Source organism: Cyprinodon tularosa, unplaced genomic scaffold (assembly GCF_016077235.1).
Source record: "Cyprinodon tularosa strain WSP-4 unplaced genomic scaffold, ASM1607723v1 ctg237, whole genome shotgun sequence".
NCBI classification, from domain to species: domain Eukaryota; kingdom Metazoa; phylum Chordata; class Actinopteri; order Cyprinodontiformes; family Cyprinodontidae; genus Cyprinodon; species Cyprinodon tularosa.
The window spans coordinates 693,388-706,543 of record NW_024038885.1 but is presented as its reverse complement, the minus strand read 5'-3'; the positions used below and the strand labels follow the sequence as shown (position 1 = coordinate 706,543).

General features: G+C 39.0%; 1 protein-coding gene across 2 annotated transcripts; it reads left to right on the top strand.

Annotated features, from left to right (window-relative positions):
* Positions 1-6,645, top strand: slc5a8 (solute carrier family 5 member 8). 2 transcript variants are annotated; one of them, XM_038287203.1, is made up of 17 exons: positions 1-377; positions 452-571; positions 1,414-1,479; positions 1,577-1,628; positions 1,729-1,796; positions 1,892-1,930; positions 2,033-2,148; positions 4,480-4,620; positions 4,707-4,836; positions 4,936-5,024; positions 5,101-5,210; positions 5,304-5,371; positions 5,488-5,574; positions 5,731-5,942; positions 6,034-6,134; positions 6,226-6,314; positions 6,390-6,645. In XM_038287203.1, exons 1-17 carry the CDS (start codon positions 147-149, stop codon positions 6,504-6,506), a joined length of 1,836 nt encoding a protein of 611 aa, XP_038143131.1. In that variant the 5' UTR covers positions 1-146; the 3' UTR covers positions 6,507-6,645. The 2 variants fall into 2 exon arrangements, with proteins under 2 accessions (XP_038143131.1, XP_038143132.1); XM_038287204.1 differs by lacking the exons at positions 6,034-6,134; positions 6,226-6,314.
* Positions 6,646-13,156: the final 6,511 nt, after the last annotated feature.

Sequence of the window (13,156 nt, the reverse complement as noted above, 5' to 3'; positions counted from 1 at the left end):
CTCAGTGTTGAGTGAGCAGGTGATGTGCCAGGACTTCCATTTATTCACAGAAGGCTGCCTGTTTCTAACAATTAAACACATGGGAGAGTCTAGGTTGCTTTCCAGACAGAATATTTAAGAAAGAGAAAAGGCTTCTTCAACCAGAAATGTCAGGAAACTCTGTGGTCGGTTCCTTTGCTGTAGCAGATTATGTGGTTTTTGCTCTCATGCTGCTGGTTTCTGCTGCTGTTGGGGTCTACTACGCCTGGACCGACAGGAGCCAGAGAAGCTCGGGGGACTTCCTGACAGGGGGTCGCAGGCTGACCGCCCTGCCTGTTGCTATGTCCCTCACTGCCAGCTTCATGTCAGCCATCACTGTCTTGGCAAACCCAGCTGAGGTAAGATAGACGGATGAATAGAATCATCTGCATCATCTGTGCAACTTTAACAGTAGATCAAAAATCCTGTGCAGGTTTATCGCTACGGGGCCAGCATCGGATTTTATGCTGTCTCTTATGTATTCACAATGCTGATCACCTCTGAAGTCTTTCTCCCAGTTTTCTACAAGCTGGGCATCACAAGCACCTATGAGGTCAGTCTGGTTTCGCAAATTGATGCAGTTAGTCCATGTGTCAAGTGGGTTAATTTTCTAAGCCAAGTAAACTACTCAGGTCTTCAGCAGGCTTTTCCCCTATAAGAAGTCTGTAGGTTTTTTATTTTATTGTATTAGAACACAATCTCATTTTCATATCTACGCACCAACTTCTAGGTAAACTTAAACTAAAACTTCCAATATATTCATACTCTCCCATCGTCTTGACAGCCCAAATAGGGCATCAACTCAAGAACTGTTTACTCTTATATTTCAAAATCAAAGCTTAGATCAGCTGGATATTTTATTTCCAAATAGGTAAGGCAAGGCAAGGCAATTTGTATTCAGTACATGGACAATTCAAAGTGTTTTACATGAATTATATAATAATATAGACGAAAAATAAAAGCAAAAACATTTGTAAAACAAATAAAGCAATTAGACCACAGAAAAGCAGAATAAAAGCAATAAAAAACAAACAAAATACACGATTATAGAGCTTAGTTAATGAAATACCACAACATTCAGACAACATCCAGCCGACATGACCAAATCTGCCTTTACCAAACATGACTTGCAAGGCAAGACAAGGCAAGGTAAGTTTACTATATTGCATAGTTCAGTAAAGACAACTCAAAGTGCTTCACATGAAAACCATGAAATAGAAGAAAGATAAAAGTAAGTAAAGATAAAAGCATGATATAAGCAGGTAGTAAAAAGAATAAAACAGTCGGACCACAGAGTTAAATGTAATCTAGGGATTATCTGTGCCAGGCCTGGAAAGGTAAATGTGAGGGCCATGTAGTCAAATTATTTTTCCTTTTGGGTCTGTTTCTATCAAGTATCTGGAGCTGCGTTTCAGCAGAGCGACGCGTCTGCTAGGAACCATGCTCTTCATTGTTCAGACAGTGAGTATCGGGCCAGTAAGCACATAATTACAGCTCATTCTGTGGGTAAGAGCACAAATCTGACTCCTGCTGGGGAATTTGTCCTTTTTTGTTACAGATCCTCTATACTGGGATTGTCATCTATGCCCCGGCTCTTGCTTTAAACCAAGGTATGTGGTCAGATTTATGAGTCATTATCCCTCAAAGAACACTTAACCCTTCTTGGCTTTGTCTGGACAAACTCAATGCTTCCCTCTCCCTCCACTGCAGTGACTGGTATGGATCTGTGGGGTGCTGTCATTTCAACTGGAGTGGTCTGTACATTTTACTGTACGATGGTGCGTAACGAAATATCCAAATCGATATGAAACAAAAGGCTACAAAGTCGCTGCACAGCTAAGAAACAAATCTATTTGTGCTTTTTACTTTGAAGGGGGGTCTAAAAGCAGTTGTGTGGACTGATGTCATTCAGGTAGGATTATTTTAGAAGTATGTGGTTGTAATTCAATTAAACCCAGAAAAGTTGCAAGAACATAAAAATTATACAGATTTGGGTTTTTTTGTCTCCCTGTAGCTCGGTGTGATGCTTGCAGGCTTCCTCGCCGTCATCATCCGCTGTGTAGTCATACAAGGTGGAGTCCTCCCCATCATCTCTGACTCACAGCATGGAGGAAGACTGAATCTCACAGAGTGAGTGTCAGAAAATATCAAATTATGTTACTTTTCTGTGAGCTGGGAGATTAATTGCTCAGCAGGTAAAGGTGATGGGCTGTGCATTGTAATAACTTATGTATTACAGTATGGATAAATACAACTGGATAAATACAACTCTTTTTGAGTATTTGACCTGATATAACGGCTAAACTTCTCCACTGTGAGATCAATAAATTCAATAAAACTTATGGTGTAATAAACTTAAAAAAGCCAAACTCTTTTGCTGGGTCTTATCTTTATCAAATATTTAATTACATGCATGGGGACCTCTAAAAATGTGTATCTAGGTCATATTAAAATGAGTCTAAGTACTAAAAATGCCTTAAATAAGCCTCTTCTTTGTGTTTGTACAGTACAATGTGAGGTTTGCTGATGTTATGGGAATAAAACCCAAAGTTTAAAGATATCAGCTAACCAGGTTTGTGGTTGATATTTTCTGGTTTTACACAAGGATCAGTGACGTGCGGTCAGGGGAGGCAGGTGAGGCAGTGCCTCACCAGCCATCATGGAAAGAAAGAAAATATATAATCATAAAGTAATTTAAATTGTTATATTCATCCGGTGGTTTGTACTAAAAAATATTCATTTTTCATGTAGCTTCACCAATTTCGATTCTTATTTGTTCAAAATCGCTGAATTTTCTTATTTTCCCATTCAAATGCTTGGAAGCGATGCCGGTGAGGCAGCAGCGAGCTCTGCCTCACCTTGGATTGCGCAACCCCTGGCTCTGCGCTGGCTGCAAAGCGGAGAGAGCATGTTGCTGTACGGCGTCAATAAAATGGTTTAAACAAATGTAATATGTGAACTTATTTCTAATAATTTGGCTTATGTATATAATGTACAGAGCTTTTTGTCACCAACTGTGTTTGTGTAACGTGTTTCGTGTAATGAGCGATTATAAACGGCAGAGAACAAGTTCGAGGTGAGGCAGGCAGTTCTCTTGCCTCATGGCAGGGGGTGCTCAAGAGACTGAAAACATAAGGCAGGAACAGGACGGATCAAGGAAGGCTTTCTTCCCTGGCAGTGATCTCCATTGAGACAGAGAGACTTTTAAAACTGAAGGAAGATAAGGAGGACTTCTATTCATTTATAAGTAAAGGTAAGACAGTAATAACATTTATTTTGTTTTGTTTTTTAAGGAAATGTGTGTTTTGTGAGCTACAGTTTGTATGTGTAAGGATGCAGAAGTGAAACATAACCTGTAAACTGCTGTCAATCTATGCATCTATTTGCAAATCTGATTCTGATGACGTCAGTGCCTCACCAGCTATGAACCTCACCGCACGTCACTGACAAGGATCATCCACCAACCTGGCAATTACCCCATTGATGACACATTTTTTGTGGTCTTCTCTTTAGCTTAGCGGCTTATCGGGATCATCGGCAGTAGAAACCCAAGATTATGTCTCAGATAGCCTAAACACCCATCCACACGTTGAGTTATTCAGCCGTGACCCTTAAACCGCTCTAAAACCAGGAAGGTTGATGGTATTGAACTCACAGACCCTCAAACAATGAAATTAAAGGCTTACTGGTAGGTCCAAGTCCATGGTTTACAAGGAGGTCTTCTTTAAAATGGTTTACAGCATGTCTTTCCAGAGCAAATGTTTTGCTCGTTTGTAGTGCTTTGAAGATGTTTAGGAGGTAATCATTAAGGCAAATTTGTTAATTTTTTTTTTAATGAGTTGAATTAGACCCCTATACATTTAGGGAAATTGAATATATGTAATTATTAAACTTTGAAACTCTCAACAACATACTATTGTATCCTTTAATAGAGTATTCAAATAAACAAGAGTATCATCTGAAAAAATACACACCCAGTTTTACAACTGGTGGCCAAAGAGCAGAACGGATAATACTGAAGACCACAAATAAGCTTTAAAAAAGGAACATCATTTACTTTTCAGAACAATGTTCTCATCAACCTTGGCAGATAGATTTTAGGAATATCCATGTTGGCGACAGTCAAAACAACTAAGTCGCCGAGCGGCTGATTAGGGGAATCCTTGTTGACGCGCTCAAAAAGGTTCAGTCCAATATGCTGTTCAGATCCTTTTATTGATCTTCAAAAAAACATGCAGGCAGCATACAAACAAATCATCAGGTTGGAGCCGTGATCAAGCGCAACAATAATCTCCAAAACTTAAAGCGGTCAGCAAAATGTAGACATCCCCCATCACCCACTCTCTGACACAAACACCAGGTGAACAGAACAGGTGATTTTACCAATCACCGCTGACACCACGTGATCAAAACTATGCCCATTCACCACAATCCAAGCTAATCTGTTCCCCCTTTTATCAGCTTTGATCCAAACCCACTAAGGAGACACACATTTTGGACTCTGTCTGTCGGAGGGACATTCATTTGGCTCAGTGTCTATGGAATCAACCAAGCCCAGGTTCAAAGATACATCTCCTGCAAGACCATGACTCATGCCAGACTGTAAGTCCTACTGTACTCTCCGAATACATGGGTTCACTGTAGCAGGTTGTTAGAGCTTTTCATGTGATCCCTTTTCTTCATTCTAGCTCCTTGTACATCAACTTGTTGGGTCTTTGGTCCATTTCGCTGAGCTCAGTGTTTGCAGGATTGTGTCTTTTCTCAGTCTATAAAAGTTGTGACCCCTGGACCACTGGACTTATTTCGGCTCCTGACCAGGTACACATCCATAAATGCACCAATTTCTTTGTGCACATATGTGAGGTGTCAGACAACACTAAAGGTTTGGTATTAAACCAAGTTTTCCTTCTTTCCTAGCTGATGCCGTATTTGGTGATGGACATCTTAGGAGACTATCCTGGCCTTCCAGGACTGTTTGTTGCAGCGGCTTATAGTGGATCTCTGAGGTTAATAGCTGGTATTACTGCCTCCTTTTTAAGAGTTTGTCCTGAAAACTTTTTTTGGGATTGTTTCTACCCTCAGCACAGTGTCTTCTAGCGTCAATGCCCTTGCAGCAGTAACAGTGGAGGACATTGTCAGACCGTGCAGCAACTTTTCGGAAAAGCAGTTATCTTGGATCTCAAAAGGAATGAGTGAGTAGAATTACTAACTAGCTTAAAACTTTTGCTTTTTTGTCAGAAATGTTTCTTGCACACATCCTAATGCTCTCCCATTGCCACTTGCAGGTCTTTTTTATGGGGTTTTATGCATTGGGATGGCTGGGCTGGCCTCACTTATGGGAGGAATTTTGCAGGTGTGAATCTCCTTAAGCAGCTTACTTTGTTGTAACTATGTCAACAAATATGTCCATAAATGTTGCCTGTTTTTTGTTAAGAATTCAATCAGGCAAACATGCTGTTCTCTAAACAGGCAACCATCAGTATTTTTGGGATAATTGGAGGTCCTTTACTTGGCTTGTTCACACTAGGAATCCTATGTCCATTTGCCAACTCTAAAGTAAGTCTATCGAGGCTGTTTTGAGTCCTAGTAACTCATTGGTCGAAAGCATTTTCTTAAACGGCATCTTATATGAATTCTCACTTTCTTGTGGTTTCTCTACCCTGTTTTAACCCTCTCATTTTACAAAGGCTATCCCGCTCTTCTGTCTTTCAGGGAGCTTTATCAGGCCTTGTCTCAGGGCTGGCATTGTCTCTGTGGATTGGCATTGGTGCTCAGATATATCCTCCAGCACCTGACATGAGCCGACCTCTACCATTGTCCACCGATGGCTGCAACTTCACCGTTGCTCCTGGCTTAAATTGGACTTCCAGTACTCTGCCTTTCCAGAACGCCACAGCAGTGGTTTCAGTCCACAACAGTGTCAAGTAGGTGTTTCAAAGTGTTGATGTGTCCAACTTGCAATATTGGTCCAACTTTATCTCTTAAAACTTGTGCAAAATGTTCTTCTATCCCCAGGCCTTTGCTAGCTGACCTCTACTCTCTGTCCTACCTTTACTTCAGTCCACTGGGAACTATAGTAGCTATTGGTGTAGGACTGGTGGTCAGCATCTTGACAGGCAAATATATTAATCCATTAGAATAAGACCAACATTTAGTGCTCAGTAAGCTTTTTTGATTCTCAATTTTTCTCCGTTCATGTTATTCAAGGAGGAAGAAAGCTCAAAGTGGAGCCAAGGCTAATATTAAAAAAGGAAGACACAACCTTTTATTATTTTATTAAGATGTTTAAAGGCAGAGTGAGTACTGCTGCACTGATTAAATCTACTCAAACTCTTATGAGAACCTTAACTTCTGTGTTCTGTCCTGTTTAGATCAAGAGTCGAAGTGGACATCTGGACCTGAAGAAGGACCGAGAGATGACATTTGGCAATTCTAATCCTGCTTTCAGCGATTTTGAGATGGACCTCACAAGAAACAGTGCTTCTTGATAAAATAATTTTTCTCTGGTCTTTTACAAAGGAATACCAATAAGTACAAGAAACAAAGATGTGGATTGTTTATTTGCAGGAATAAAAAAAGATTAACTGTAATTTAATGTGAAGAGAAATTAAACAAATTAATCAATAAGACTGAGAAACTGTTTTTATATCGGTTGAAACCTTAGTTTGTGTGGCTGTATAATTGGGAGGGCTTAGACCTACTGTTTGTGCAAAATATTCATCATTTAAGCTCCTTTTTTTGCAAACTTTGAAAAGTCTTACATTGCTGATAGTTATATCCAATGTGTTGTGTTTTTTGTGAAACAGTGCCCTTTCTTCTACATACTAAGTTGATGTACCTTTCAGGAATGCTTAGAAAACTACAAAAACATGCAGTCGGACAGCTTGTTTCATTCTAATACAGGTCAGAGAAGGTTCAGTATCAAGGGAAGAGATTAGAAGATTGCCAGAATGCAGCATTTTTTTTTTCAAATTTCAATCTACAAATGAGGCCGGTTTACACAATACTGTATGTAAGGCACTATTATGTTTAAGTGTGATCTAATAATAGTATTATTCCATTATTTAAATCGCGACATTTTCAACGTCCTCAGGCGAGGCAAGGCAATTTTATTTGTATAGCCCAATTCAGTACATGGACAATTCCACGTGCTTTAGAAGAATTCGATAATGAAATAAAAGAAAAATAAAAGGCGGAATAAAAGCAAGTAAAAGAAAAAAGCATATATAAAATAAAATAAAACAGTTGGATCACAACCAGGGGCGGATTTACCATTAGGCAAAACTAGGCAGTTGCCAAATTCCTAGGGACCTCATAAAATGTCCTTTTACATGTATGGTTAATACAGTTATTACTTATTTGTGCACATGAATAATGTTTTTGATAAAAGTCCTATCATTAAAATGCCATCAGAATGCTTATAATATTAAGTGTGTCTCAGGGGGTCCCCTTCAGTGTCCCCCACATTGGATCAGTCCATTTGCTGTGCATGTTCAGAAAGGTCCAAACATACTTAGCACTATTGTCACTATATTTGGGGACTTTACAGACCCCCTCTAGCGCTTTATTTTGAAAAAGCGCTTAGCGCCAAATCTAGCAACATTTTTCTGTTGCTGGAGACTTTGGCGACAACATATAAAAGCACCGAACTCTGCAGAGCAACTGGATTCATAACCCCGCCTCCAACTCTCCCCTATCTTGTCTGCTGTCATGATTCCTGCAGCTATAATTTCATTTAAATGAAAAATGGAGAATAGATAAGCAGATTATGGCTTGTCTATAGTGAAAAGAAGGACTGGGTTATTTACTTTTGTTGTCGCCTTTTTGGAAACACAGGAAGGAGCAATCAGCTAAGTTAGAATGGTCTTAGTGATTGGTAAATCTTTGATTCCTTTTGAGACAGAATGAAAAGTCAGCTGAACACATTGCCAATATGAAAAGGAAAAAGAAAACAGGGAAAAACGACAAGAAAATGGATAAAAAGAGCGGGCTAAAAGGTAGAACAAATAAGGTATGTATATTCTGTTAAAATGTCTGTATCTGTATAATGGGTCTGTTTTATGTGTTGTCTTTTCAGTTCAGATGGCCCTATGGGTCTTTGCATAGGGTCCCAAATTTCCTAAATCCGCCCCTGCTGCCACTCTGGGTCCCTGAGAAAAGATCCTTAATCCCACGCTGCTCTCCGGGCGCTGCACAATGGCAGCCCACTGCTCCCCAAAGGGGATGGGTTAAATGCAGAGTGAATGTCGTTGCTCTGTACTTGTGACAGTGTAATGGCAATAAAAGCTGGAAAAAAAGTCTATGAGGTCTATCAATCATGTAATATAACATTATACAAATCCATCACAACAAAAATAGAGCGTTAATAGAGTATAATAATACTGCAGTCAGATACAAAGAATATTACACGGACACAGAAATACACACTAACTGATGATGTGCCAAAAGTGCTAAATCGATGATGTACATGTATTATACATGTATTGTATTGCATTGTTATGATAATTACATTAGAGTCATATTTATGTGGGACTTTGTGTGGGTGGGGATTTCCAAGATGGTGACTTCATTTTTTTCAGTCTTTCAACAATCCAGTTAATAAATAGAGATCAGTAGGTTTCACATGGCCAATAAAATGATTTTTGTAGATAATGAAGTGAATAATTTGCGCCATCTGGTGGATGAAAACCCCCCTGCAAGAATATAGGATGCAAATATAGTCAAGGCTTGGCTTTTAACATAAATGAAATAAGAAAATACAAGCTTTTTCTAAACAAATAGACTTTAAACTTTAAATGACTCAGTAGTCATTTTTATTGGTTGGGTTGGCATTAAGATGTTGCACATTCTTTGCTTTAAGTGGAAAAACATGATTTTTGATCATATCCAAAAGGCCAGCAGGGTGACTGAACATTTATGAGCTAATGGAGGGATGACTCACAGTCAAACATAAAAAAATTTGTTTCAACTACATCATGTAGTCACTGAAAATGTCAGTAAATAAGTGTAGCTAGCATTATTTAATTTGCAGTGAAACTTTTCAACATTTTCAATTCATATTATTCTTTTTATGTATTAAAATTTATTATTATGTAACCAAAATTATGTAATATTACGTAACCAAGAACCTAATGTTTCTTTTTAATTTGCATGATAGTCCAACAGAAGGTATCTGATATCTGAGAGGTGGGAGAAAAAAGTTCTGAAAGCCCACAAAAAACAACTATCAAAACATAGTGGTGGCAGGGGCAGCATTATGCTTTGGGGATGCTTTTATTTGGCATTTAGAGGGAAGTAATCCTGTAAAAAAAACTATAACTGTAAACAATACTTTTCAAAATCAGCAGGATGACTCTAACCTGTTTAGCTAAATCTATAAAGGTATTCATTTAAATGAAAGTATACTGGTTTGTTAGAATCTCAGACTTTAATTCCAGGTCCAAATCTGAATAAGAGTCAAAAAAAAAAAAAAAAAAAAAAAAAAGATTTCTGCCACAATTTTCAAATTCTCTTTGCAGATAAATTACATCACTTATGATGTCACAATAAGGCCCTACTTTATGTATCTGTCTTTTAAAATCCCCAAAGATTTCATTAGAGTTTGTTTCTGAGATTAGAGATCTTCCAGAACCTCCCACTGATGTAAAGTAGAAGATCCACGTCAACCTTTGTTTTCAGACATGGGAACTCAGGGGCAGAAGTCTTCTCTTCCACTTGTAGAGGAGGCAGTCACTGACAATACATTCATCATTCAAGCAAGAGATAAATAATGAATCCTTTCTATTAGAGGACTTTAATGAGATGCATCTTCTGGGAGCAAATTCTTGTGGATCAAAATTATTTTGTTCAAAGAAAAAACAACAACTTTGTAATTCAACTTTCAGCTGTAGTTTGTATCATTTCTACTGAATTAAACTTTTTTTTTTAATAATTTCTAGAATTGTTAACCTTTTTCATGGTTCCTTGACAGTTTTCATTTCCTAGTCTTGGTTGTATTGATGCAAATAGAATACAGATTATATATTTGCTAATGTTCTGGAAACAATCACATTATCAGTATCATATTATACATAGGATGTTAAATAATTTAATGGTGCAATGAACTGCTGTGGTCCTTTCTGCTCAGATAAAGGGCAGCAGTTATACCTCACTCTACATCCATAGTTCTAGACGCTCTCTATTGGGCAGAGGTCAAATCTTTCAACTGAGTAAAGAAGACTTACTTCTCCTTATCTCTCTCCAGAGGCAGGTGATGGGCTTTCCAGTAATGTGGTTGGTGTTCACTGTCCAAAACAGAACTGTTTGTGTTAAAGCATATGTTTTTTCTTCTGGTCTTCCATGAGCTTTTTAAATGATGCCCTCTAGAATGCAGGCAAGATCAAGTCCCAGTTTGGTAAAACCTATTCTTAAAAAAAAACTATATTATACATATATGCACATATATACAGTGAGGAAAATAAATAGTTCAACACCCTGCTATTTTGCAAGTTCTCACACTTAGAAATCATGGTGGATCTGAAATTGATCGGAATCGTCATCGTAGGTGCCTTTATACTAAAAGTTAAGATTCATAAGAATGGATATTTGTATGTTGAAAAAAATATATAAAGCCAATAGGACGTTGGGTGAATATATCAAAGCCATTGTGATCTTTAATGTGTCAGTTTTACCAGACACATATGAAATATTTACATTTAAAACAACTATATGATTTCTCCCCCTTTGCTGGTAAATTAGTGAAATTACCAGTTTATAAATCTTAAACCGCTCCCCCTTCTGAAGCAAATAGATGACAAATACTTCTGTACTCATTAGTTCATTATTCATTTTAGCAGGTTTTTTCTGGTGCTTGAGCATTTATTTTGAAATATTTGCCTTATATTTGTCAGTTTAACAATATCAAAACTCTGTCATTTTAATTTGAACATTAAAATTGACCCCCCCAAAGGAAGTACTCCATGTCCACCTCTTCTAGGACCCCAGCAACCACTCTCTTTGCACTCTTTGCTACTTTCTAATGATGAATGGGGAACTTAATCATAGGGGTATGTAATCTTTTGAGGTTTTTGTTTTTATGTTGCTGCAACATGCACTCTAGTATACCAGCCTTTTGCATGCCATTTATAACCAGCAACATTTCTAGTTCATTGTACTAACTTCTGCTTTTGCAGACCATTCATCTGCTCGTAATGTCTCAAAAAGTTTGACATTTTAAAAAAATATTCGTTTTTAAACAGGGAAGCATATTAAAATCACAAGTTACGAAAAGCTGGTTCTGTGTTGAAAAGAAGAAGCTTTATTGGTCAACAGTGCCTTGTGAACTCCTTCATGGATTTTTTTCACATGAGAACTCATGTTATCTTTCTAACTGGGATCGTATGTGATAGACCAGGACATAATAGTGCTTTATAGTTCAGCAGGGTCTGAACATCTTGTAATGCACAGTGCCACCAAATAGCTGGAAAAAAAAAACATTGTACATTGTGCTTCTCTTTTAGAGCGAGGAAGTTGGTCAGGATTAATGCGAAGATTGAAGCTAAATGCTAAATAGTAATGGAAGGAAATGTATTGGAGGTTGGAGCAAAGCAGGAGATCCACACTTCCCTAAAGTTTCATGTAAGCTGAATTAATGGGGCATTTATGCTTTCACAAATATGATACAATTGTTTAGCAGTAATCCTAAAACAGGGTGCTAAAATATATTTTGGGAGATTGAATTTAAAAGGAAACCAAACTTTACAGAATTTGGCTGTGCAAAAAAAAAAAAAAGGTTTAAAGGAAATGATGCCATACTCTTCCTATTTACATTAATGCACTAGTTAATTGTTGGCCTGGTCAAAATGAGGTTCAGTATAATGTGTGGCCTCCACATGCTTGTATGGTCTATAAACTGTACAACACCTAGTAATGCTCCTGATGGGGTGGGGGACGGTCCTCTGAGAGATCGCCTCCCAAACCTGGACTAAAACAATCTGTGGTGAACCAAGATATGATGTCCCAGATCTGATTAATCGGATTCAGGTCTGGGGAACGGGCGAAGAATGGCTTCATGCCTTCATCTTGCAGGAACTGCTGACACACTCCAGCCACATAAGGTCTGGTATAGTCTCGCATTAGGAGGGCCAACCGTACCAGCATATTGTCTCACAAGGGGTCTGAAGATTTCGTTTCCGTACCTAATGGCGGTCATGCTACCTCTGCCGAGCACATGAAGGGCTGTGCAAACCCTCCAAAGAACTGCCATCCCACACCATTACTGACCCACTGCCAAACTGGTCATGCTAAAGGATGTTGCAGGCAGCAGATCACTCTCCACAGTGTCTCCTTACTCTTTTCACGTCTTCACATGTGCTCAGTGTGAACCTGCTTTCATGAGTGAAGAGCACAGGGAGTCAGTGGCAAATTTGGCATGGAGGTGGTGGCCTAGTGGTTAGGGCACTGTGCTTATGCTCTGAGAAGGTTGCAAGTACCCGGTTTGATCCCCACAGCCTCCACTCTGGGTCCCTGAGCAAGACCCTTAACCCCCGATTGCTCCCCAAGTGCAGCCCACTGATCCCCAAGGGGATAAGTCAAGAGGCACAAGTGAATTTCTCCTTTGTGAGATCAATTAAATCCAATTATTAGCCAATCATGGTGGTCCCTGGCAAATGCAAAGCATCCAGCATGGTGTTGGGCTGTGAGCACAACCCCCATTAGTGGACAATGGGACCTCATACCGTCCTAATGGAGCCTGTTTCTAACCGTTTTCGCAGATACATGCACACATATATATGTGGCCTGCTGGAGGTCATTTTGCAGGGCTCCTGCAGTGCTCATCCTGTTCCTCTTTGCACAAAGGCGGAGGTAACTGTCCTCCTGCTGGGTTATTTCCCTCCTACGGCCAGCAGCCTTTGGACACTACACTGACAGACAGACGACCTTCTTGCCACAGCTTTAATGATGTGCCATCCTAGATGAGCTGCACTGCCTGAGCCCCTTATTTTGGGTTGCAGAGTCCATCTCATGCTATCAGGAGTGTGAAACCAACATTCAAAAGTGACCAAAACATCTGCCCTCGAAATAATCTGTATTCCCATCCAACAGAACCACTTCTTTGAGAATGTCTTGCCAATGTCCAATAATTCCACCTCTTATCTAT